The 25139-nt window shown below is 35.9% G+C and overlaps 2 protein-coding genes across 7 annotated transcripts in view; one reads left to right on the forward strand and one right to left on the reverse strand.

The window, feature by feature from the left end:
- Positions 1–23933, forward strand: part of LOC122530744 (prohormone-1) — a 36915-nt gene extending 12982 nt beyond the window's left edge. For 5 of the 6 annotated variants that reach the window (XM_043658013.1, XM_043658012.1, XM_043658011.1 and 2 more), the window contains exon 3: positions 10796–11651. In XM_043658013.1, coding sequence (XP_043513948.1) covers positions 10796–10960 — 165 coding nt within the window. In that variant the 3' untranslated portion in view covers positions 10961–11651. Of the gene's footprint in view, positions 1–10795; positions 11652–23911 lie in introns of those variants that run through there. The other variant, XM_043658009.1, reaches the window with a different exon arrangement.
- Positions 14144–25139, reverse strand: part of LOC122530712 (DNA ligase 3) — a 45623-nt gene continuing 34627 nt past the window's right edge. The window contains exons 4-20 of the mRNA XM_043657915.1: positions 23409–23647; positions 20853–20932; positions 20680–20757; positions 19671–19860; positions 19147–19302; positions 18947–19078; positions 18591–18670; positions 18439–18526; positions 18273–18350; positions 18001–18124; positions 17662–17732; positions 17124–17270; positions 16592–17041; positions 16161–16274; positions 15984–16075; positions 14906–14996; positions 14144–14484 (exon numbers count right to left, since the gene is read on the reverse strand). Coding sequence (XP_043513850.1) covers positions 14338–14484; positions 14906–14996; positions 15984–16075; positions 16161–16274; positions 16592–17041; positions 17124–17270; positions 17662–17732; positions 18001–18124; positions 18273–18350; positions 18439–18526; positions 18591–18670; positions 18947–19078; positions 19147–19302; positions 19671–19860; positions 20680–20757; positions 20853–20932; positions 23409–23647 — 2357 coding nt within the window. The 3' untranslated portion in view covers positions 14144–14337. The remainder of the gene's footprint in view (positions 14485–14905; positions 14997–15983; positions 16076–16160; positions 16275–16591; positions 17042–17123; positions 17271–17661; positions 17733–18000; positions 18125–18272; positions 18351–18438; positions 18527–18590; positions 18671–18946; positions 19079–19146; positions 19303–19670; positions 19861–20679; positions 20758–20852; positions 20933–23408; positions 23648–25139) is intronic.

Genomic DNA, 25139 nt, shown 5'->3' on the forward strand with positions numbered 1-25139 from the left:
ATTTGTTCACAAGTTACAAATATTTTTATTTATTTATTTACAAGTTACAAATATTTTTATTTATTTATTCACAAGTCACAGATATTTTTATTTATTTGTTCACAAGTTACAAATATTTTTATTTATTTGTTCACAAGTTACAAATATTTTTATTTATTTGTTTACAAGTTACAAATATTTTCATTCATTTCTTAATTATAAATATTCTTATTTACTTATTTCTCCGTATAAATAAATGAATAAATAAATAAATTTCGCCAGGCAAACCCCGTGACCAATCGAAATCGAGCTCCACGCCACCATATTGATCACCCTGGTTGCTTAGTTTATTTACTCTCTCGATGAAATAATAAAGTAACAAATGATATTTATTTAATAAATTAAACAAACAATCAACAATATCTATTTATTTAATAAGTACTAAACAATAAAGTAAATAAATACTAAACGATAATTATTTATTCAATTAATAAATAACAACAGTGAATAATATTTATTTTCAATAATATTTATTTGTGCGAATAGATAAATTAAAAAATAATATTTATTTGTTCGAAATTTGTCATTCTTAAGAAGTAAAAAAGAGACAACAATTTAAACGTTACGGTCACGCGCGCGTTGAGACGAATGGATGCAAATTTTTTTACGAATTATGGAAAGCTCGCACCGGATGACAGGGACAGTGAAACGTTTTTAGTATTAATTTTACGAAGGAGCCGCATTGTTACGCCCTTCATTCGTGACATTTCATATTTTCGAACGTTACATATTTTGTTTCTGCACGTTTCCGTATGTTTCGTGTATCCCGTATTTTCCCAGCAGAGGGAAAAATGTTAATAATCGGATCCAAGAGTGAACGACTCAAGGTTCACTGGGTAAATTACTACGTAGACTGCGGACTTTAGTTTAAAATATATACCCGTAGAAAATGTAGTTTGAAAAATTTTAAAACTAAATTTAAAAAATTTTAAAACTAAATTTTAAAAAACACCCGTTTGAAATTGTAATTGAAAAATAGAAAACTGTTTCTCGTACTGTTAAAATGTTATAAATCGCATCGTATTTCGAATATTTTTTACGCTTTTTCATTCTTTTCCGTATACTTTCCATATACTTTTTCGATTTAGTAATGATTATTACTTTCATAATTTTTTTAATGTGTAGAACTGGTTGTATGAATTCGAATAATTCACACATTGAAGCGTTTTTTCTTTTATTATCAACAATTGTATTAATTTTGGTTTTATCATCAACAATTATATTAATTTTGAGCCCTCATATATATTATGATGAGATGGACTAGCTTCTTATCGTTTAATTATTTGTTACAATAAATTGAAAATGCTATAAATGAACGTTGAAAATACTAACAATTGTTTAGGAGACAGAGGAGTAATTATTCCATTTCTAAGATTGCTCGATAGATGAGATTTAATTAATTATGAGATAAATAATTCATTAATAACACACCATTCTGACGGTATCGCGATTTTGTATCTTCAAATTTCTCACAGACGTGTAAAAAAAAACCTCTGTGAATGTTGGTCTAGGTTAGGTTTGGGTTACAGACATTTTATTATATTTAGTTTATTATATTTTTATTATATTTAGTTTATTATATTTTTATTATATTTAGTTTATTATATTTTTATTATATTTAGTTAGTTTAGAATTAGACTATAGGTTATGTTCGCAACAGATTGGCGAACGTAAGGACCTCTGTGAACGTTGGTTTAGGTTAGGTTTAGGTTACAGAAATTTTATTATATTTTGTTTATTATATTTCTATTATATTTAGTTAGTTTAGAATTAGACTATAGGTTATGTTCGCAACAGATTGGCGAACGTAAGGACCTCTGTGAACGTTGATCTAGGTTAGGTTTGGGTTACAGAGATTTTATTATATTTAGTTTATTATATTTTTATTATATTTAGTTAGTTTAGAATTAGACTATAGGTTATGTTCGCAACAGATTGGCAAACGTAAGGACCTCTGTGAACGTTGGTTTAGGTTAGGTTTAGGTTACAGAGAATTTATTATATTTAATTTATTATATTTTTATTATATTTAGTTTATTATATTTTTATTATATTTAGTTTATTGTATTTTTATTATATTTAGTTTATTATATTTTTATTATATTTAGTTAGTTTAGAATTAGACTATAAGTTATGTTCGCAACAGATTAACGAACATAAGGACCTCTGTGAACGTTGGTTTAGGTTAGGTTTAGGTTACAGAGATTTTATTATATTTAGGTTAGATTAGAAATAGATTGGAGAACGTAAGGACCAACCATCCGTTTGCAATCAGATCCGAATCAATTCTGAAGGGACGATCGCGCGAGAAACACGAACGAGGGCAGAAAAGGTGGAAAAGGAAGCGAGAAACCTGTTGCTTGATGATCCCCGTTACCAGCGTGTGTTGTGAGCTCGGAGAATGCGATCCACACAATGGAGAGCACAACTATACCAATGACAAAAGAGAAATTATCGACAATTTGAACCGATGCAACTTTGTAAGAAGAGACCGTACAACGATCCACTTCGTTTCATTTTAAAGTGCGAAGTCTCTGCTTTGACGAACGAGAGTTCGCTCTTTTCAAAGGTGACATTACATTATGCGGCCGGGTGGGAAACTGAGGACACGTTTTTCTCGAAAATTGTAGACATTCTAACGCGCGTTAAAAAGCATTCTTGGTAAATATAATCATAAAATGGTTTTGAAGATTGGCCTTTTGTTTACTCTTTCGCTGGAATAACGTGCCACGCACGTCGAGAATTTTTTGTCCCCAAATTGCAATATTTTCTCAATTTTAAGTATATTTAAGTATAACTCAGGCAAAGCAAATAATAAATTTATTATTACTACTCAATAATTTCTATTCAGTGATATACCGACGAGTTCAAAAAGAAAGAGGCGAATTATTGTGTAATGTTTGGTCACTCGTTATGGTCCGCAAAAACCAGTTACTAGCGCAAGAGGTTAACCTCTAAGGTCGAGAATTTTTTTGTCCCAAAATTGCAATATTTTCTCAATTTTAAGTATATTTAAGTATAACTCGCGTGAAACAAGTGATAAATTTATTACTTCTTAATAATTTCTATCTATTTACAGTTATATCGACGAGTTCAAAAAGAAAACGACGATTTATTGTATACTGTTTGGTCACTCGTTATGGTCCGCAATCAGTTGCCAGCGCAAGTGGCTAACCTCTTACGTCGAGAATTTTTTTGTCTCAAAATTGCAATATTTTCTCAATTTTAAGTATATTTAAGTATAACTCGGGTAAAACAAGTGATAAATTTATTACTTCTTAATAATTTCTGTCTATCTACAGTGATATCATACCGACGAGTTCAAAAAGAAAACGACGTTATATATTGTATACGGTTTGGTCACTCGTTATGGTCCGCAATCAGTAGTTAACCTCTTGCGCTGGAATAACGTGCCACGCACGTCGAGAATTTTTTGTGCCAAAATTGCAATATTTTCTCAATTTTAAGTACAACTCAGGCAAAGCAAGTAATAAATTTATTATTACTTCTCAATAATTTCTATCCAGTGATGTCATACCGACGAGTTCAAAAAGAAAGAGGCGAATTATTGTGTTCTGTTTGGTCACTCGTTACGGTCCGCAAAAACCAGTTACTAGCGCAAGAGGTTAACCTCGAGCGCACGTCGAGAATTTTTCGCCCCAAAATTGCAATATTTTCTCAGTTTTAAGTATATTTAAGTATAACTGAGGCAAGGCAAATAATAAATTTATTACTTGACATCATACCTACGAGTTGAAAAAAGAAAGCGGCGAATTATTCTGTACGATTTGGTCACTCGTTATGGTCCGCAATCAGCGCAAGTGGTTTAAAACGATCTTTCTCCGTCATTTTTCTGAGCTTGGAAGCTTGCCGAGTCAGGGTGTTAGAAATATTGGGATTCCTTGAATTTTCGTCCTTCCTAACCTAACGTTCAATAAAACTATGCAGAAAAAAATTCCACAAATTTTAAAGAATCACTGTGATACTTCAGTCTTCCAAAACGACGACGGATCTAATCAGATTGAAGAAGAAGAAATTTTTTAACGCTTTCACACACGTTTGAATTTTGACAATTTTCGAGATAACTCTCTCACCCACTCGCACTCGATGTAAAATCATCTTCGAATGAAACAAACTCACGACAAAGCAGAAGCTTCTCTCTTTTAAAATGAGACCAAGTGGATCGTTACACGATCCCTTTTCTACAAAGTTGTACCAGTTAAAATCATCCACAATTGTTCATTGGGGCGCAGTTGTGCTGCTCTTCTTTGTGTATTTTCTTTACTAGATGCGAGTTGAACTCGATACGTGCGATCCGCGCGAGAGGAAAAAGACGCGTTCGTCCTCTTTTGTCATATACACTTTCGACTTCTCGATTTCGTCTGACGCCAAAGCAACGCGAAATTTGTTCTCGTCGTTGAAAAATGACCTGGCAGTGTTGCGCTGTAACGAGAGCGCAATTTTACACACTGTCTGAACCAGGCGGTCAGTCTGATTCGAAACACTCAGGTTATACGTTATATACTAGAGAGATTGGAGAACGCGCGACGCAAACTGCGCAATTAACGCTATCTCTGATAATCCATAGATACGCGTTTAATCGCGCGCGTCCTCAGCACGGTCAAAGACAAAGGACCCGCTTACACGAGAGCCACAGAGCCGCATAGCTTCGAGCCGCGCCGTCCTCCGAAATACCACGGCGATATACACACACACACACCCACTCTCGGACGAAAAGGTAGCACACGTGCGCGCTCGTTAGGTCGATTCGAGAATGTGAATTCCCCGAACTTTGCGAGCAACGTAAAAAAAATTGTGTAAAATCGTAGCAGTGTGACAATTTTCTGTCGTTCTATTCGTTTTCGTATCTGTTTAACGAGACGTCTGGAAACTCTGGGTTCCGGCGATCCAAGCCAATTAGCATGAACGGGCAAATTATAAAAATACAAAATACCTGCGGTCGTAAAACACCTGCCGATTCGATCCGATCCAATTTACGACTTAATAGCGCCCATTTCTCACGGCACGTCCCCGTCGGCCGCCATGACGAATGAACAACGATCGACAAAAATTTATGGGCGCTCGAATTGCGTTTGGTCGATTTTCGAAAATCTTGGAAAAAGAGAAAAAAAAAAAAAAATGAAGAGAATCGCGAAACGAATCGCAGGAGGGAGAAAGATCCTCGTCGTTGAATACCGACTTTGTCTTCTTTTAAACGTTTCCAAACGAACGGCTGGCGCTCAAGATTCCAATATACACCGGATAAAACGCGTAACGTTTCAAAGCGACAAATTAAATTCATTCCTGCTGCAAGTACGTTTCAAGGATAAGCGGGTTTCTGTAGGCAACTCGTTTCCTTTGTAACGGATTACAAAGCAAATCGACGCGATGAAATTGCGTTCGCCGATGTGTCGCGAGCTCGCTGCCTTATTCCGTCGATTTAACATTCCTTTCGTTTGTCGTCTGGACATCGACGCTGCATTGTCCGAGGATATTTAGTATAGTAGAGAATTGGAGAGTGATGCATAATCGTCGAGTTTGTCGCGTTCGAAAGAACACTGAAATACCGACGTGGTAAAAGAATCTGTAGCGACCTCTACTTCGAAGAATTTAGATCAACGACATCTATGTTCCGTCGAGATGTGCATTTAATATAAACAATAGAATATTTAAAAATAGCTATTAATTTTATTATCACCANAAGAAATGTTTACTGACACTTATATATATATATTGTAGCCATAGTAGAAATTCTTCATTCATTATTTTGTTATTTAACTTTCATTTATAGAAATTATTCGTCATTTAACTTTCATTATCTAATCTTCATTAAATTATTAGTAATTGTATATTTTGTGATATTGATAATATTTTTATATAAACAACTAAAATTAATTACGGAGTTATTATTTATTTATAGTATTGTGATATAAATATAAATTATCATAATCACTATAAATCATTGGTCTTTAGCGCCCTCTACGTTTAACAGCAGTGAATTAGAGGAACTAACGAATGCCAACGTGATTTTCAGGCCCGTTACAGTGTTGTCAAACTTTCAGTGCCGAACTGTGAAGCTAGTAACTAACGGAAGTCGTTCTGCCATTTGTCAGAAAGAAGCTCTATCCGTGTTCAACAAATTTATTACAACTTCTCATCAGTATACAGGGTGTTCAAAAAAGGTTGGGACCAAACTTAGACTACTGAGGTCAGATAGATGAAAAAAGTTTATATAAACTTATGTCCGAAAATGCTTTATTGAAAAGATATAAGCTTTTAACTAACGTCTAACTTTCAAATATTCCATCATGTTGAAACCACGTTTGACAGCGTGTTTCCAACGAGACATCACGCGACATATCGCGAAGATTATTTTGCAATAATAATCTCACTTGAGAATTTGTAATACGTATACGATTCTGTACAGCGAATTGTAAAGACGAATTTTGTTCATAAATCTTTGAACGCTTATGTCTTATACGAACTTTTTTCATCTAATTAAATCTCACGTGACTTAACACGTAGTCTAAGTTTGGTCTCAATATTTTTGGACACCCTATATAAATTTATATGTGTATATATATATATTATTTATATTTTATTCTTGCCCTTATTAAAACAAAAAATAAATTTTTATATATTTTATATAATATTATATATATAAATTTATATGTATATATTATTTATATTTTATTTTTACCCTTATTAAAAAAAGTAAATTTATAAATAAATAAATAAATATATAAAAATAAATTTTTATATATTTTATATTTTATATTATTAATAATTTTATATATATATAAAATTATATTAATATTATATATATAATAATATATATATATATAGTGATTTATAGTGATTTAAAATTTTTCAAATTATTAATGGTACAAATAAATGTACAACTCTATATTTTATTAAACGTTCTAAAGGATAATTCCTAACTACGTAAATTTTCAACTATTTTATGTTATTTATGTCAATGTTCAAATATTGAAATCATTATATTTCTTCGTATACCTCGTCTTAAAAGAATTTAAGAAGACGGGCGACGTGAACATCGCAGCGTCGAAACGTCGCATTTGGATCAAGACGTTGCTCGGACGAGAACGTGTTATCCCATCCGAGCTTTCTTTATCCGTTCTATAAAACGCGCGGGCTCGCAAACGTTCCTCTGTTGCGTAACTCTTATCTGCACGGTTGAATTGCAAATAAGCTGTCGCGTACGAGGTGGAACGTTCGTTCGTTCGTTCGAATTTACCCGAGCAACTCGACATTAGCATACATACGTAAGTTGTTGCTGAGAAATGGACATCGTAAGATGATATTGCCTTCGTCAATAGGAACGTACAGTTGCGTTCAAATTTGCCATCAGATCAGTTTTATCGAAGCAATTTTTTACAAGAGCAATTCTCTTGTAAAAAAGAAAGCATCGAGGACTTCATTACTACAAATATACAGGATAGGCCAGAAATCACTTCTCAGACTAAAATCCATAATTTTCTTATTATATATTTAAAAAAATTTTTTTTTTGTTTTTTAACAGATTAAAGTACACAGTAAACAATCGAACATTTATCACGAATAAATCGTTCAATTTGAAATTAATGAAATTGGTCTTTTTAAATGTTTTGATGCTTTGTTAAAACAAAATAGGTGGGAGGAAACTTTCGGTCCACCCTGTATTATTAATAAAAATTAAGTGCTATAAAAAAATCAACACTGTTTGTTCTTTATACGCGTCTGTTTAAGAATTAAAGTAAACCAACGTTTTCGAAAATTCTCGACCAGTGTGTTTTGCTTATTTTTGATTAAAATTTACTGTTTTGAGGAAACATCAGAATATGAAAAAAAACCAATTTTTATTATTTTCTAATTAAATTTAAGTTCAAACATGATTTTCTTCAAGTTTTAAAGATTATTTGTTTCAAATTTCAAAAGAGTATATATATGTAATAAAAAAATTACGAATTTACTTTAGTAGAAATATGTCGTTTGACCTACCCTAGGTAACCATTTTAACGTACACTATTTAACGTGATGTACCTGTAGATGGAGACAAATTTCTGTCGGAATGAGAGAAAGAGACAGAGAGAAAAAAAAAGACACGAGAATTTCCTAGATTTTTTTTAGAAAAAAAGTTTTATCCTTCGCGTGCCCATACCCGCCTCTACAAAAGATATTAAAAATCGGTGCCGGTCGTTGGGGCTAATCTCGCAAATCGCTCAGTCAAAGCCGGATACCGCGGCTGAGATTTTGTTGATTGTGTCCGCGCGAAGAAGAAGAAGAACAAGGATAGAGAGACCATCGTTCGCGGTTCGCTCGACGGAAGGGTGATCAATTTGCGGCTGATCCGATAATCGATAGCTCGACGACGGGCAATCCGATTTCACTTAACGTCCGGTTGTCCGTCGCAAACGCTGATTCGACGACTTTATAAACGCCACGCCGCATCGAATTAACCGTCTCTTTCCCTCTTCTGCCCCACTTTCTTCCTCACAGTGACGTCCACAGACACGTCCCTTTTTTCTTTGCACGCTTTTCAATCACTCGTTTCTGCAAATTGTTGTTTCAACCATCGAAACGCGCACGAACGCGCTCTGGCGTCGGACTATCGAATCATCGCCTCCTTTGTCATCGTTCGATTCTTTTTAACCACTTTCGCTCGAATGACATATCACGCGCGTCGAGAACTTTTTGTCCCAAAATTGTAACATTTTCTCAGTTTTAGGTATATTTAAATACAACCTAGGAAAAACAAGTGATAAATTTATTACTTTTTAATAATTTCTACCTATCTACAGTGATATCATACCGACGAGCTCAAAAAAAAAGCGACGATTTATTGTGTACGGTTTGGTCACTCGTTATGGTCCGCAATCAGTTGCCAGGAATGACGTACCACGCACGTCGAGAACTTTTTGTCCCAAAATTGTAACATTTTCTCAGTTTTAAGTGTATTTAAATGTAACCTAGGAAAAACAAGTAATAATTTTATTACTTAATAATTTCTGTCTATCTACAGTAATATCGACGAGTTCAAAAAGAAAGTGACGATTTATTGCATACGGTTTGGTCACTCGTTATGGTCCGCAGTCAGTTGCCAGTACCAGTGGTTAATCTTTTGCGCTGAAATGACGTGCCATGCAAGTCGAGAATTTTTTGCTCCAAAATTGCAATATTTTCTCAGTTTTAAGTATATTTAAGTATAACTCAGGCAAAACAAGTAATAAATTTATTACTTCTTAATAATTTCTATCTATCTACAGTGCTATCATACCGACGAGTTCAAAAATAAAGTGACGATTTATTGTATACGGTTTGGTCACTCGTTATGGTCCGCAATCAGTGGTTAACCTCTTGCGCTGGAATGACGTGTCACGCATGTCGAGAATTTTTTGCCCCAAAATTGCAATAATTTCTCAGTTTAAGTATATTTAAATATTTACTTTTGTAAACTTTTTCAGCCACTTTTTTTATCGCATTGTACGGGGGCAGTGGCGCAATTTTTAGCCCGCGTTATAGGAACCGTGTTCTACTGTATATATTTCGTTTACGTATTCAGGGCACATTACATTTGACGTCGTTCTGCTTCGAATTGAACGCACGCGGGTTGCTCTATCGATTTCGTGTACATTTTCTCCAATTAAAAAGAAAAAAAGAAAAATGGAAAAAACTAGCTTGGAAACTCGAGAGGAAAGCTCACGTTATCCACGCGTGCTTTTCAAACGATTCCTTCGTGTCGTGTCCGCACGTGCGAAATTCTTTTTCCAGCGCAGCGGTGATAAAATCGCGTTAGCCTCCTAGGAGCATTATTATCCATTAACGGGCAGCGGTTTTTCTCCGATCGCTACGCCAGCAACGACGTCAGAGCGACGAAATTTTCTTCTCTTTTTTTCTCTTTTTCGACTGTCGGTGCGCGACTTTTACGGTCAATGAAGTTTCGTTTGCTCGTGCCAATGTAACATTTCCGATGATACATCTATTTTCCATCTGTAGCTTCTCTCTAAAAAATTCAAGTCGAAAAATTATGAAAATCCGAAAACATGAAACAAAAAAGAAAAGAGAAAGAAAAACATTAATTAATTCGTAACCATTTGCGAGCTAAAGTAAAAGTAAATATCATTTATTAGTATTTAGTGTTACCGTATAATATTATGTAATTTTTTATAATAATATATTATTATTTAATATTATTTATCATTATTTAGTATTATCGTAACAAAAACAATAATATTAAAAATAAAATATTTTATGTCAAATTAATTTTGACAGTTGAAAAATTGTGTGTTAAAAATTTATCGCTTCTGTTCTGTAATCAATCTTAAACTCTTCACTAAACTTTTCTTGGTAATTGTAATAACTCCTGCGTTATTATAAAAATTGTAAGACATACTTATTCAAAATTAAATTCATTGCTTTTTTCTGTAATGCATCTTAAACTCTTCATTAAAATTTTCTTGTTGACTGTAGTAATTTCTGCATCATTATAAAAATTGTAGGACATACTTATTCAAAATTAAATTCATTGCTTCTTTCTGTAATGCATCTTAAACTCTTCATTAAATTTTTCTTGGTAATTGTAGTAATTTCTGCATCATCATAAAAACTGTAGGACATACTTATTCAAAATTATTCGAAATTATTAATAATCATAATAGTATGGAGTGTATACACTATAAATAACCAAAAGTCGGCAGGAAACGCGTGCTAAAAAGAGTATTCCAAGAGCTGACTGTTCAAAGCTTGCCTGTTTCAGCTGGTGGACGACGATGGAAGCATCGAGACTGCTCTCATCAATTACCTGTTCACGAAGCAAATCGTGAAACGGCTACGGAACCAGTTGGACATCGGGGACCTGCAGCGGAAACGCAGCTACTGGAAACAGTGCGCCTTCAACGCCGTCTCCTGCTTCGGCAAATAAAAATTCAGCCAGCCAGCCCGACGACCGCTCTCTTCTTCCGCTTACTTCTTTCTTTTCACCTATCTATCTTTCTTTTTTTCTCGCGTGTGTCCGTGTTAATCTCTTCCATGTCCAGTGTTTAGCTTCTAAATAGCTTCTCGAGTCGTAGCTCGAGCAAAAACACCGTGGCTCCGTCTGCGAAACGGTTTGCACCCGCCGATGAGTGTTTTCGAAAAAAAAAAAAAAAAGAATCGTTGGCGACCACGTCGAAATTCCGATCTTGAACTGAAGAAGCGAACCGTTCGTCTCTTCCAGCAGGCTGGAAACGTACGGATCATCGAGTCGTTCGAATTTCACTTGGAAGAATGCGGCGGATGCAAGTCGCCACGGAGAACCACAAGCAAAACACGCTGCATTCGATACTGACACATTCGCGACGGGCGAAAACGTTTATAATTTCCAAGTCTGTAGCTGAGTACGGCAAGCAGCTCTGCTATCTGTGAGGTATGCGATATATAAGAAATATTACATCTCAGTATGACACTTGTAGTCGTTTAAAAAATTAAACATTACAAATACGTGTAGAAAAGATATTTTCTTTCAATAAAATGAATATGACGTATTTACAGGTGCACGATACTTATCTTAACCTCTTGCGCTGGAATGACGCACGTCGAGAATCTTTTGTCTCAAAATTGCAACATTTTCTCAGTTTTAAGTATATTTAAGTATAACCCAGACAAAACAAAGAATAAATTCATTACTTCTCAATAATTTCTAACACTGGGTGATATCATACCGACGCGTTCACAAAGAAAGCGACGATTTATTGTGTACGGCTTGGTCACTCGTTATGGTCCGCAATCAGTTGCCAGCGCAAGTGATTAACCTCTTGCGCTGGAATGACGTGCCACGCACGTTGAGAATTTTTTTGTCTCAAAATTGGAACATTTTCTCAGTTTTAAATATATTTAAGTATGACCCAGGCAAAATAAATGATGAATTTATTACTTCTCAATAATTATTGGGTGATATCATATTGTCGCGTTCACAAAGAAAGCGACGAATTATTGTGTACGGTTTGGACACTCGTTATGGTCCGCAATCAGTTGCCAGCGCAAGTGGTTAACTTACACTGACATTTTTACATATTTGTTTTACATAATAATTTGTGTGGTATTTATTAACAACTTGAAATACAAAGTTTATTAATATTTATTATAAATGCTAATACAATATTGTAGTATTTATTATAAATTATTGATTAATATTTATTATATATATAAGTATATAATATTTAAAAGTACATTGATATTTATTATAAATGGAAACATAACGATAATTTAACAAGCTTAACAACATCGTTTAATATTTAGTAATATTGTATTGTGTCATCTGGTATGATATATAAACATAATGGCTAGGAGAGGCCAATTTTGAAACACGTTGCCCGTCGCGAAAGTGTTGGAAAAAAAGAAAAAGAAAAAAAAAAAGAAGTAGATTAGCGACGTATCGAAATTACGTATCGCGTTCTGATCGCCAAATAGCGACCTGGCCATCTGGGCCAGGAGTTTCTCTTCATCATAAAATTGCTCGTTGTTCGATTGTGCAGCGGCACGTAATGTTATCCTTCATGCTCGCGAACCTGGTGGATGTAACTGAAAGAGAGTTTAATAAAGAATTGATCTCATCGTTGTATGCAATCGGTCTAAAATGCATCGAGCTAAACAAAACAAAGAATAATAATAATAATAATGAAACGTAAATATAACACGTTCGATTCCATTGATTCCTTTATTCCACGTACGACTGTCGCTATAATTTTATTATCGTGAGAAAGTGTACAATTTTCGAAAATTCATTTTCGCGTGGTGCGTTCCACGGCGTGCCAAAACCTAACCTAAATCAGCTGCCACGGATGGCACACTACACGTAGCAAATGAACGTCGTGAAACCTGCGAAACGCAAAGGAAATAATGTCAGAGGTATAGGTCGATATCTATAGGATTATCCGCCCGGTGACATTTTCCACTCGGAGAGCGAAAACACGATTCCCTTCGACAGTTTCCTCGACGAAGAACTACCTTCTCGCTCAACTCGACGACAATTTTCACCGACAATTACGCGATCGTAAGAATCGAAGGAAGTTTCCTCCTTGCTTTGCCATCGAGATTCTTAGATTTTCGTTGTAAACGATCGTTAAACAAGCGTGTGAACGCGCGAAAGATCCGGAGACCGTGTTTTTTCAGTGTTATTTTTCAAGATTTAACCTCTTGCGCTGGAATGACGTGCCACGCACGTCGAGAATATTCTCTCAGTTTTAAGCAGATTTAAATACAACCCAGGCAAAACAAGTGATAAATTTATTACTTCTTAACAATTTCTATCTATCTATAGTGATATCATACCGACAAGTTCAAAAGGAAAGCGAAGAATTATTGTGTACGGTTTGGTCACTCGTTATGGTCCGCAAAAACCAGTTGCTAGCGCAAGTGGTTAACCTCGAGCGCACATTGAGAATTTTTTGTCCTAAAATTGCAATATTTTCTCAGTTTTAAGTATATTTAAGCCAGGCAAAACAAGTGATAAATTTATTATTTCTTAATAATTTCTATCCATCTACAGTGATATCGACGAGTTCAAAAAGAAAGCGACAATTTATTATATACGGTTCGGTCACTCGTTATGGTCCGCAATCAGTTGCCAGCCGCAAGTGGTGAACCTTTAATGCACGTCGAGAAATTTTTGCTCTAAAATTGCTCTAAAATATTTTCTCAGTTTTAAATATGTTTAAATATAACCAAAGCAAAACAAGTGATAAATTTATTACTTCTTAATAACTTCTATCTATCTATAGTGATATTATAACCGACAAGTTCAAAAGGAAAGCAACGAGTTATTATTGTATACGGTTCGGCCACTCGTTATGGTCCGCAATCAGTTGCCAGCGCAAGTCGTTAAGATCGTAACGCGAGTTGAACAATTGAATAGTCGAAACAACCGTTTCTCGACGTGGATAAAACAATAATTCAAACCCATTTTTAATTTTACGTTTTTTACAATTAATAATCAAAAGAATTAGGTTCAGCTTGATTTTCAGAGTTTCCAATTCGCCACGTTGCGCTTACTCGTCCGCGTGATTATCTGAAATGAATAATACTCTAGAGTATGTAATATAATGCAGAATAATATTATGAATAATATTTCAGAGTTTTACAGAGTTCTAGCTTCATAGAAAACAAATTTCATGAAAATTGCGAACTGGAAAAATTGAGTTTTGGCCGTGGAAACGCGGTTCTCAAACGAGCGTCGAAAAAAATTGTTTTTGGAACATCGACGACGACGACGAAGCAAGAAAACTTCGTGTCTCACTCACGGAAGGAACAAAAACGTGGCCGTCATTGATGCAGACATGGGCAAGAGCAGTAATCGGCGACCAGTTGTACGGCGTGTTGCTCCGCCGGCTGAGCTTGCGAGGTGGAGGCGGTCGCCTCGAGCCAGGAGACGCTCACGTGCCGCGCTGTCCTCGCCACGTCCTCGAACTCCTGAAAAATCAAGGAGGAAGGATCACGAGAAGGCGACAGCGTCGGATTAGCGTTGGCGTTTGCGCCGCGGATGAAGAGAAATCATATTCGATAGGCGACGGGAGATTACTATAGCACCTGCGTGGCACACGTATCTAGAAGGAGGATGCGAGCAGCAATTGGCGCCTACGGTTAACGGAACTGACAACTTCCACAAGCCGGAAGCCGCTTAATGCCGACGCTGGCGCGCGCTGGAACGACGTCGTCTATTAACCAGCTTTAATTCACGTTATCGAGTTCCTCCGATCGATTTAAAACGCGCCAGACCCCTTTCTGCCTTCCTGCCCTCTGGGTTTCCTACCGTCGTTTCGCCAAGGAACCGTAACGACGATACCACGAATCGAAACTATGCTATTGCAAACCTTTTGGCCGTCATACTTACGCGAACAACGGACGATGGTATCACCGCGCAAGAGTGGACCACGTACGCGCTTGCAGATCGCTCTCGATCGTTCAACACCTTGGCTCCGAGACTGGTAAACGATTTTGCGATAGTTAAGGTAATAAATGGAAAGTTTCTCTCTTCAACCTCTTCGGGGGCGAATTTCTCAAAAGTGTCAAAAAAAAGTTATTTAACTTGTTGCTCTGATTAGGTTTCATTCGCAGCAATTCAGTGAGCCAGAAGAAAAAAATGAATAAAACAAGAAATATACACATAACAATATACACAAATAAATATACACATGTGTGATCGTTGAACGTTAATGGCAAATAATGAAAAGATTCCTGACATTAACTACTACTATACACATGTGTGTTTATAGTGTTTTATAATCTCGTATAAAAAATGAACTAACGCTACAAATTGCGTTTTGAAATTAATACAATCATTGAAACTGACTATACTTGACACGCCTGGTATTTTATCTATCAACGATATTCTTCAAGTAATTAAAACTTGACCCATCAAAGGCAACGCTTCAATCATTAAAAAGCAGTGTTTATCAATCAATTAGAATAAAATATTATCAGTGCTGTCATACGACGAATTTTCAATTTAGCGAGCAGTTCTCCTAAACAGATTTTAATTTTTTTTCAGTTAGAATAATTTTAATTAAAAAAAAAAAAAAAAGGCGTACACACATGTCAGCCTTGAGGAGGTTAACAGCGAGAGTACGTCAGCTTTAAATCCACCCTGGAGCAGCTGCGGAGTCGCGGCGAGGCCACGAAAGAAAAACCCCCCCAGTGTTCCATTTTCCAGGAACTGGCGAGCTGGCTTCTCAAGCTCCCCAGAGTGTGTGACGTACGTACTACCGTGAAGGGACACGCTTTCTGCGGAATGTAACTCGTTTCACGTGGCAAACATTCCCGTGTTTGCCCCAAAGTAATTAAGAATCGTCCCTCAAGTCCAAGTCGTCCGGACTGAGTGGTAGTCCAACCTCGAGTCCAAATTCAAATTCAAACTCGTACTGGAACTTCAATCTGTCAAAGAGAAATTCAATTGTCGCGTAAGAGGATACGTCTTGAGTAGCCTGTGAATCTCCTTTCCCCTGTCGTTTTCGAATCCCGGCGCCAGGCTAACCGTCGCGCCCTTTAAAACGCTCTCAGACCTCTGCAAACAAGAAGATTCTTTTACACCGTTGTTTCAATCATTGTTGAAAGAGGTTTGCCGTCGGTTTTATCGGCGAATGAAATACCAGCTCGTTAATCGTCAGATTAGACAACGGTTTTGCATCCGGCGGTAGACCGTCCATTGGTTTTCGTTCTTCGATCCAGTTCAGTGGAATTCCCGCACCGGTGTACTCTATATACTGCACAGAGCGTAAATACAATTAGTGAAAATAGTTAATAAATAATAAATACTAGTAAATGAAGCATAATTATATATATATATTAAATAAAGCGCTATTATTTAACAATAATAGTAAATAAAGCAAAATTACTATATATACATATATATATATATATATATATATATATATATATATATATTAAATAAAGCACTATTGCTTAATAATAATATTAGTAAACAAAGCAAAATTATATATATATATATATTAAATAAAGCACTATCATTTAATAATAATATTAGTAAACAAAGCAAAATTAAAGATGTTTGATTACACACATCTCCATTTACGAAAGCATAAAATTCCGCCCTTTCCGCGCGCTCTCTGCCAGACAAACTGATCTCTTCGTTATTCCTTCCGGTAGAGTCGGATTTCGCACTGTCTTTCAACTTTCCAAACAATTTCCTCGGAGAAGAATTCTTCTTGATCGACTTGGTACCGTCGTTTCTCTTCGACGGAGACTTCGATTTTCTTTCGAGCCTCGGCGAGTCGTCCTCGTCGTCATCCTCTCGAGAAAACTCGGAGCTCGGTGGCAAGAGAAGTCCGAGATCTATCGACTCGGAACTCCGCTTGAAAAGGCGTCGCAGGTTGTTCAAGCTGGTGGCAGTGGACCAATCCTTGTCGTGACGGATGCGCGTTACCCGCGGGAACCTGATGCTGATACCATCAGCCGTGTGAACACCTTGATTGGTAAACTCGGCGCCTGTTATCTCCCACACTGGCTGCTTCTGAAATTCACGAAATAAAGACAGATGGCTGTACTGTAGATAGTACATACACTTGCTCTAAATTGAGACTCAAACAAAGTACCTTCGGATCCCTTGCAACGAAGTCGGGGATCATTGGTTTGTTGGCGCGCAACCAGGAGGGTACTTTGCTCGGATCTTTACCAATCTTTACCATGTCGAGCTGGTCCTGAAGCATCGCTAAAGTCGCGTCATCGTGACCAGTGTGTACCTACAGTCAATTTTTTTTTCAACGTGATCGCATATTATATTCCATATGTTATCCACATGTGGTAGAGAAGGTGGTCAAAATATTAAAGATCACACATCCATCTGTTGGTCTTTCAATGTTTCCAATGTCACCCATAATTCCCAAATAAAAGTGGAGGCCCATGTTTAGAAAACGTTTATAAAAATAAAGATTCATATCTTTCCTTTAAATGTTAAAATTTGCAGTGAAGATTATTTTGTTTATAATTCCATGATGTAAAATATATAATAAAGATACACATCCAAAGTTTGGAGTGTTACTCTTTCAGAGTTTCCAATAGGGTCGCCGATAATACTGAAATAAAAGTGGGGGGCCCATATTTAGACCACCTTCTCTATGAGAATATCCTTACTTTGGTCACCGTTACCCAATTGTCGTGATCTTCGTCGTAGCAACCCATCAGGAATATAGACATGATACCGCCTAAACATGTGAAATGCATGGGAAAAAAAAATAAATTCAAAATAAATTTTAAATCAATCGTGAATGACTTTTACACCTAATTCTCGATAGATTTCTCTCAAGAATTAATAATATTGTAAATTATTGTTACGTTAGTTTTAATTCAACGAACTGACAACATCGGGGGGAAAAAATGGGAAAAAGCAATCGGATATATATCGGATGTTAAATTTTTCTTCTAGAAGACACATCCATCGCGGAATAAACAAATGGTACACAGAGAACAGACCTTTGTTTCCCGTGCCGTACCATGCGCCAAGCACAACGAGATCTGCACTATCGGCCATTGCACCGTCGCACAAATAATCCTTCTTTACCTTCAGCCAATGTCGTTTACCCGGCTCGTATTTGCTCTATAAATAATCAAGCGTTGGTACATCGATTATTGGTAGATTATTCATTCGACGATAAAAATAATAAACTTTGTTTTTGCTATTATCCTAGAAAAAGTCGCTGTTTCGATTCAGTTAAAATCAGGGATTCGAACCACACGATACGTACGCGGATGTCTTTGAGGACCAAGCCCTCGAGGCCCATTTTGAGAACCCTGGCAATCATCTCGGCCAAATCTTGGGATTTCTGAAACCCAATTAATTCATCGTCGCTTTGAAATTTCGTACTTGCTTCAATTCTCGTCGTACGATCAAATCAATGTAATCATTTTTACGTGAACTTCCTTGACTTCCGAGAGCATTATCCTGTTTGGTATCTCCGTCATCCTCTCCGACAAAATTCGTCGCCGTTCCATCATAGATCTGCACACACGATCGATCATTGAGACTATGAACCGAGGATAAACGACGAGATTCGTCGACTTACCTGTGCAGTAAAACGTCTCCGTTGTAGTAGATGCAATCGAAAACAAACAAGCAGGCATTGGCGTCCTTAAATTTAGCTTTCTGAAGCAAAAAAAAAAAAAAAAAAAAAAAAAAAAAAAAAAATCAGAAATCAAAGATTGGAAAATTTTCTCAACGTTAGGTTTTTCTACATTCTTCCAATCAAGTCTGATCATATTACTCTAAATTACATCAGTATCTAATTCATACTAGAAATTAAAGATTAGAAAATTTTTCTGAATTAAACTTTAGAAAAAAAAAAAAAAAAAAAGAAAAAAAGAATAGTTGTACTCTTAGCAAAACATGGGGAGTCGCGCTGTATTTAACGAACAGTCGAACCTTGTGAACGCCCAAGGTACCAAAGGGCAACGGCTGTCCAGTCGTGGTGTCGATCATGAGGATTTCCGAGTCCAGAATCAAATCGTCGCCGTCCGGGAACGCTTCTGGGATGTAATTCTTGAACAGGTTCACCTGGAACGAAAGAGCGTGTGCAACACTCTTCGCGAAGCGTAAACAAACCACACGGAGAAACTGTTTACTTTGTGAGGAAGCACCGGTTTCAACGATCGGCTGTAATATCGAAACACGTTGCCCATCTTGTGCACCTGAACTCGCTCCCCGTCGTACTTCACCTCGGCCAGCATTCCGTTCGGGCACTTCTTCATCGCCATCTCCACGGACTTGCAAGCCTCCGCCTGTCCGCATATACATATACGTCATCCTCGTTATTCTCGTTGGACATTTCACTATAGACACATACATATATGATGGTTCTTAACCTCTTGCCATGCACGTCGAGAATTTTTTTGTCCCAAATTGCACCATTTTCTCAATTTTTTTTTAAATAACTGGCAACATTTTCTCAGCTTTTTTAAGTAACCCAGGCAAAACGAATAACAGGTTTGTTACCTGTTAATAATTTCGATCCAGTGATATCATATCGACGAGTTCAAAATGAAAGGAAAACGACGAATTATTGTGTACGGTTTCGGTCACTCGTTATGGTCCGCAATCAGTTGCCAGCGCAAGGAGTTAAACTTTGTGATTACGAGCGGCTTCTTACCAACATCGGTAAAACAGGCGTCATCAGCGAAAGCTTGATCTTGACGTCGGAGGATGGACCCAGCGACGAGGACGATGACGAGGACGGTTCGTCGGATTTCCAGGATCCGCGCAAGCATCGCTCAACGACGCTGTCCAAGTCCCTGGATGTTTGAAACGCCTCGTACGCGTCCTGGTGCACCGCGGCTAAACTGAAAACGTATCGAAATATCGTCGACGGTCGCCTAACTGGCTAGCTCATGGCAATTGTATACAGTAAGGCTCCCTATAACGCGTTATACAAATCCAAGAGCGCGAAAAATTATGACAAAACAAATAGTCTTTTTTTTAATATGACAAAAAAGTATTTTGTGCCTTCTGTCTTATTAGATAAGTATTCAAAGGAATGTTCTTCCTATTGCAATCTTTTGTCCATATAATTGAACAATTTTCTGTTACTAAAAGATCTTTTGTAATGGGAGGATTTCTTTAAACCTGATGATGCCCCAACAGAAGCTCTTATTTTACTATCATTTTTCCTAATTGTGCGAATCGTTGATTCATGTCTGTCAAATTTCTTGCAAAGAGATGTTAACTTATCACCTGATTTCAACCGATCGAGAATACCTAATTTTTCTTCTAAGGATATAAATCTTCTACTCGGCCTATCTTTCTTGTAGATCTTTGGAGTCACGGCTGGAGAATATTATTTTTTATTTCTGACGTTAAATATAGTGAAAAAAAAATTGCCTTGCTTGTTAATCGATCAATATCTACTTTGTAATTGAAATGAATTCGTTCCTGAAATAACACGACTAATTCTGCACAGAAATAACTGTTTCACAATACACACTTTAAACAATCCCTCTTTATCGCACAAGAATTGATGCAAAACTGTGAGGCGAGTCAATTCAAAGACGCACATATTTTCACAACAGAAATGAGTCTTTTTCGGCAACAGTCTTTTTAATTGTGTTTAATGGGGGTTAGGTACAGGGTCCTACTATATCTACATGCGACGACGGACTCACATGTGCTTTGGGCCAGCGTTTATCCTCAGATCGTGCTTGATCAGCCGGACGATCATCCTCAGGTCGCTGGCGGTGCATCTGAAAAAGCAAGCATTCGCCACGTTTGTCTCGCTTCTTGTGTTAACGAATGAATCCAACCAGCGACGAAATTTATCTAAATGTGTGTTGTTTACCTAGAAACGATCGACCGAAAGTGGTGGACCTGCTCGTCCTCTTTGGTCAAACACGACAACCTCTCCAGAAACTCGTCCACCTGGATAAAAAAAAAAAAAAGTGGAGAAAGAAGAAACTCTTCGATTCGACTTCGGTCCCGCCCGATCGATAACATCGATTTATTCTAAGAAGCAAGAAATCCTACGCGTCTCGAGAGGTAAAATCTGAAAACTCGAAAATCATACCGACTGGGAATTTGGTTTTGTAATCCTAAGCAGGGACGCTGAAGGAATTCTCCTTTCCCCTAGACTTTTCGAACTTCTATACGAATTTAATAATTCGTCCAGAGATTATTACTTCTGGATAATTAATTTTGATATTAATTAAAAACAGGATTTAATAATAAATTAATTGAATTATTTTAACAATAATTGATAATTATTTTATTGAATTATTTTAACAATAATTAATAATTATTTTAATGCAATTTCATTTAAATTTTAAATTATTACATATTATATTTAAATAATCATATAATAATAATTAAATGTTTTTAAATTTTAAATTTTAAATAATTGAATCATATTAATTTAATTTTATTTAAATTAATTGAAATATTAATTCGTGTAGCAAATTGCCTGTCAATTTTTAATGGAAATAGGCCGTAAACATGGTAAAAGTACTGGAAAGCGTTTTCAGACAAAATTTTTTTATCTAAAATAAAAGTTTATTCATTGTCTCAAATTTATTTCTCGGCTAACGTCGTGCGAATTCCGTCTCGTTTTGTTCCAATGACCAGGCAAAGGAAAGAATAAATTGAACGGAAGAAGAATTAAGCAAACAAACGACCGTGCATGTTTAATTTTAAGCATCTTCTTAAGGACACGCTTCTTCGTTCTATCGTGGGAGACATAGAAAAAGAGGGAGGGAGGGAGGAAGAGAGAGAGAGAGAGAGAGAGAGAGAGAGAGAAGAGCCATTTGTTTCGCGCGCGACCGCAAAACAAGGATGGCGCCCTTATCCTCCCGAGAATTTGTCACCGATCTTTCATCCGGAGGCTTTTCGCGATTAATAGCGCCAGGTTTCACCGCTGAAACGCTAAAATCGCGTCGTCCTGGGCGAAAGACAATTCGCTGAACGTTCCGATCGTGTTACATTTTTGTTGCATTTCGAATTAATACAAAGTATCGCGTGCCAAAAAGAGACAAAAGTTGCGTTTTTATCGTAAATTCTTTAACCTGAATCCGAATCTTTAACGAGGATTTGCCGTGTTCGTGCATTTGCATGAAAAGGATGAAATTCTTGAACTTGAATCTGAATCTTCAATGAGGGTTTATCAAGTTCGCGACATGTGTATTTGTATGAAATGTAAATGTAATTGTATGAATTACATTACAATGTATTTGTATGAATTATGTTCTATCGAAATAAAAAATATATATAAATATATATCTTGATTTTTAGGTTAGGTTATACATATATATCTTAGGTTTAGGTTAGATTATTATATATATAATTATATTATTACATAAATACTACACACATTTGGTGTACTTACATAATAATATAATTATATATATAACAACCTAACCTAAACATAATAGAATATACATAATTTGATATGTAAGATATACACATATCGAAACGCCAATTATGTTATATCGAAATACAAAATACACATATATCTTGGTTTTCAGGTTAGATTATACATATCTTTGTACATTATACATTAGGTTATATATATGTTAGGTTTAAGTTAGATTATTGTACATATAATTATATTATTACATAAATACTATACACATTTGGTGTACTTATATAATAATATAATTATCTATATAATAACCTAACCTAAACATAACAGAATATACATAATTTGATATGTAAGATATACACATATCGAAACGCAAATTATGTTATATCGAAATATAAAATACACATATCTTGGATTTTAGGTTAGGTTATACATACCCTTATGCATTATACATTAGGTTTAGGGTAGGTTATACATATATATATGTAGGTTTAAATTAGATTATTGTACATATAATTATATTATTACATAAATATTACACACATTTAGTGTACTTATATAATAATATAATTGTACATATAATAACCTAACCTAAACGTAATAGAACATACATAATTTAACATGTAAGATACACATATATCGAAAAGCAAGGGCAAAGAGGTAAAAGAAAGAGCAATTAATGGAAAATGAAATCGAAATAACATACAATAATAAGAAAATGAAGAAAACGAGAAAGAGAAAGAAAAATTTCGAAATTCCCAAATGCGAAAATCAATACGATCACGAAATATCGATCGAAAGAGTATCAGAGATATCGTGAGAACTGTGAGAACAATCGGCTCATAATGTTAGATTATTATATATTATATTATATATATATTATTATATTGTATCATATATATTACTAGATTATTATATATTATTATATTATCATTATATAATTATAATATTATATTATATTATCATTATATAATTAGATTATTATAGATTATATATTATATATTAGATTATCATATATTATAAAAAACATTAACGAGATTTTACCTCCTGAATGGTGAGCAGGCTTCTCGGGGCTGGCTCGAGAGCGGAGCTCCTCTCGAAGAACGTCCGGATGGTTTCGGCGACGTCCCCCTTCTCCAGATGCTCCAGCATCTCGTTCTCGCTGTGCAACAGCAGACGAGAGAACAGCTTGACCAGCTGCTTGCTCTGCAGGTTGTACACCCTCTTCGCTGTCCCGGGTAGCAGCATCCTGCACCACAGCTTCACGTCACTCTTGAAACCATCTGAAAAAAAGAAAAAAAAACGCGAAACGATCGAGTTGAGCGAGAGAGAGGTGAAACATTCGGTAGTTGTGCACGAAAGGGGCATTTGTTCGTTTTGTTTCTTCATCGCGAGACGAGGAGAGAACACGAAATCGAGTACAATTGAAACCACGTCCGATAGAATATCCGCGATCAGCACCGACGCAGTTATCGGACGCAGTTATCGCCCCGTAACTTTCCACTGTGCCGCTGCATCCCGATGCGTGCCGTTCGACGATGGTTCCCTCTTCTCGTTCCCTTCTTCTCTGACTCCGCGAGGGAAAACGAGTCGAAACGCGACGCATATTTGGATACTTGGATGTTTGATTTCCGGAAAACCTAACCCTAACCTAAACCGAAGTTAATAATAACCGAATTAGGACGTTTGATTCTAAACCTAACCTAAACCGAGAGGGGGGAAAAATTATTTCGACGTGATTTGTGTCTGTATGATAATACATGTAATACGTATAATACAATAATATATAATTGTGTTATATAATACGTAAGTTTTAACGTCAGCTACGAGACGATTCAAATTATTATTTTGATAGGAAATATACAGACCTTGATTATTCGAATGACAAAATACACAGTTTACTCGTCGAGAAGGAACGAGTGGAAACGCGACGCATATTTGGATACTTGGATGTTTGACTTCCGGAAAACCTAACCCTAACCTAAACCGAAGTTAATAATAACCGAATTAGGACGTTTGATTCTAAACCTAACCTAAACCGAGAGGGGGGAAAAATTATTTCGACGTGATTTGTGTCTGTATGATAATACATGTAATACGTATAATACAATAATACATAATTGTGTTATATAATACGTAAGTCTTAACGTCAGCTACGAGACGATTCAAATTATTATTTTGATAGGAAATATACAGACCTTGATTATTCGAATGACAAAATACACAGTTTACTCGTCGAGAAGGAACGAGTCGAAACGCGACGCATATTTGGATACTTGGATGTTTGATTTCCGGAAAACCTAACCCTAACCTAAACCGAAGTTAATAATAACCGAATTAGGACGTTTGATTCTAAACCTAACCTAAACTGAGAGGGGGGAAAAATTATTTCGACGTGATTTGTGTCTGTATGATAATACATGTAATACGTATAATACAATAATACATAATTGTGTTATATAATACGTAAGTCTTAACGTCAGCCACGAGACGATTCAAATTATTATTTTGATAGGAAATATACAGACCTTGATTATTCGAATGACAAAATACACAGTTTACTCGTCGAGAAGGAACGAGTGGAAACGCGACGCATATTTGGATACTTGGATGTTTGACTTCCGGAAAACCTAACCCTAACCTAAACCGAAGTTAATAATAACCGAATTAGGACGTTTGATTCTAAACCTAACCTAAACCGAGAGGGGGGAAAAATTATTTCGACGTGATTTGTGTCTGTATGATAATACATGTAATACGTATAATACAATAATA

The sequence above is a fragment of the Frieseomelitta varia genome, unplaced genomic scaffold (genome assembly GCF_011392965.1).
Source record: "Frieseomelitta varia isolate USP_RPSP 00005682 unplaced genomic scaffold, Fvar_1.2 scaffold_353, whole genome shotgun sequence".
Taxonomy (NCBI): Eukaryota; Metazoa; Arthropoda; class Insecta; order Hymenoptera; family Apidae; genus Frieseomelitta; species Frieseomelitta varia.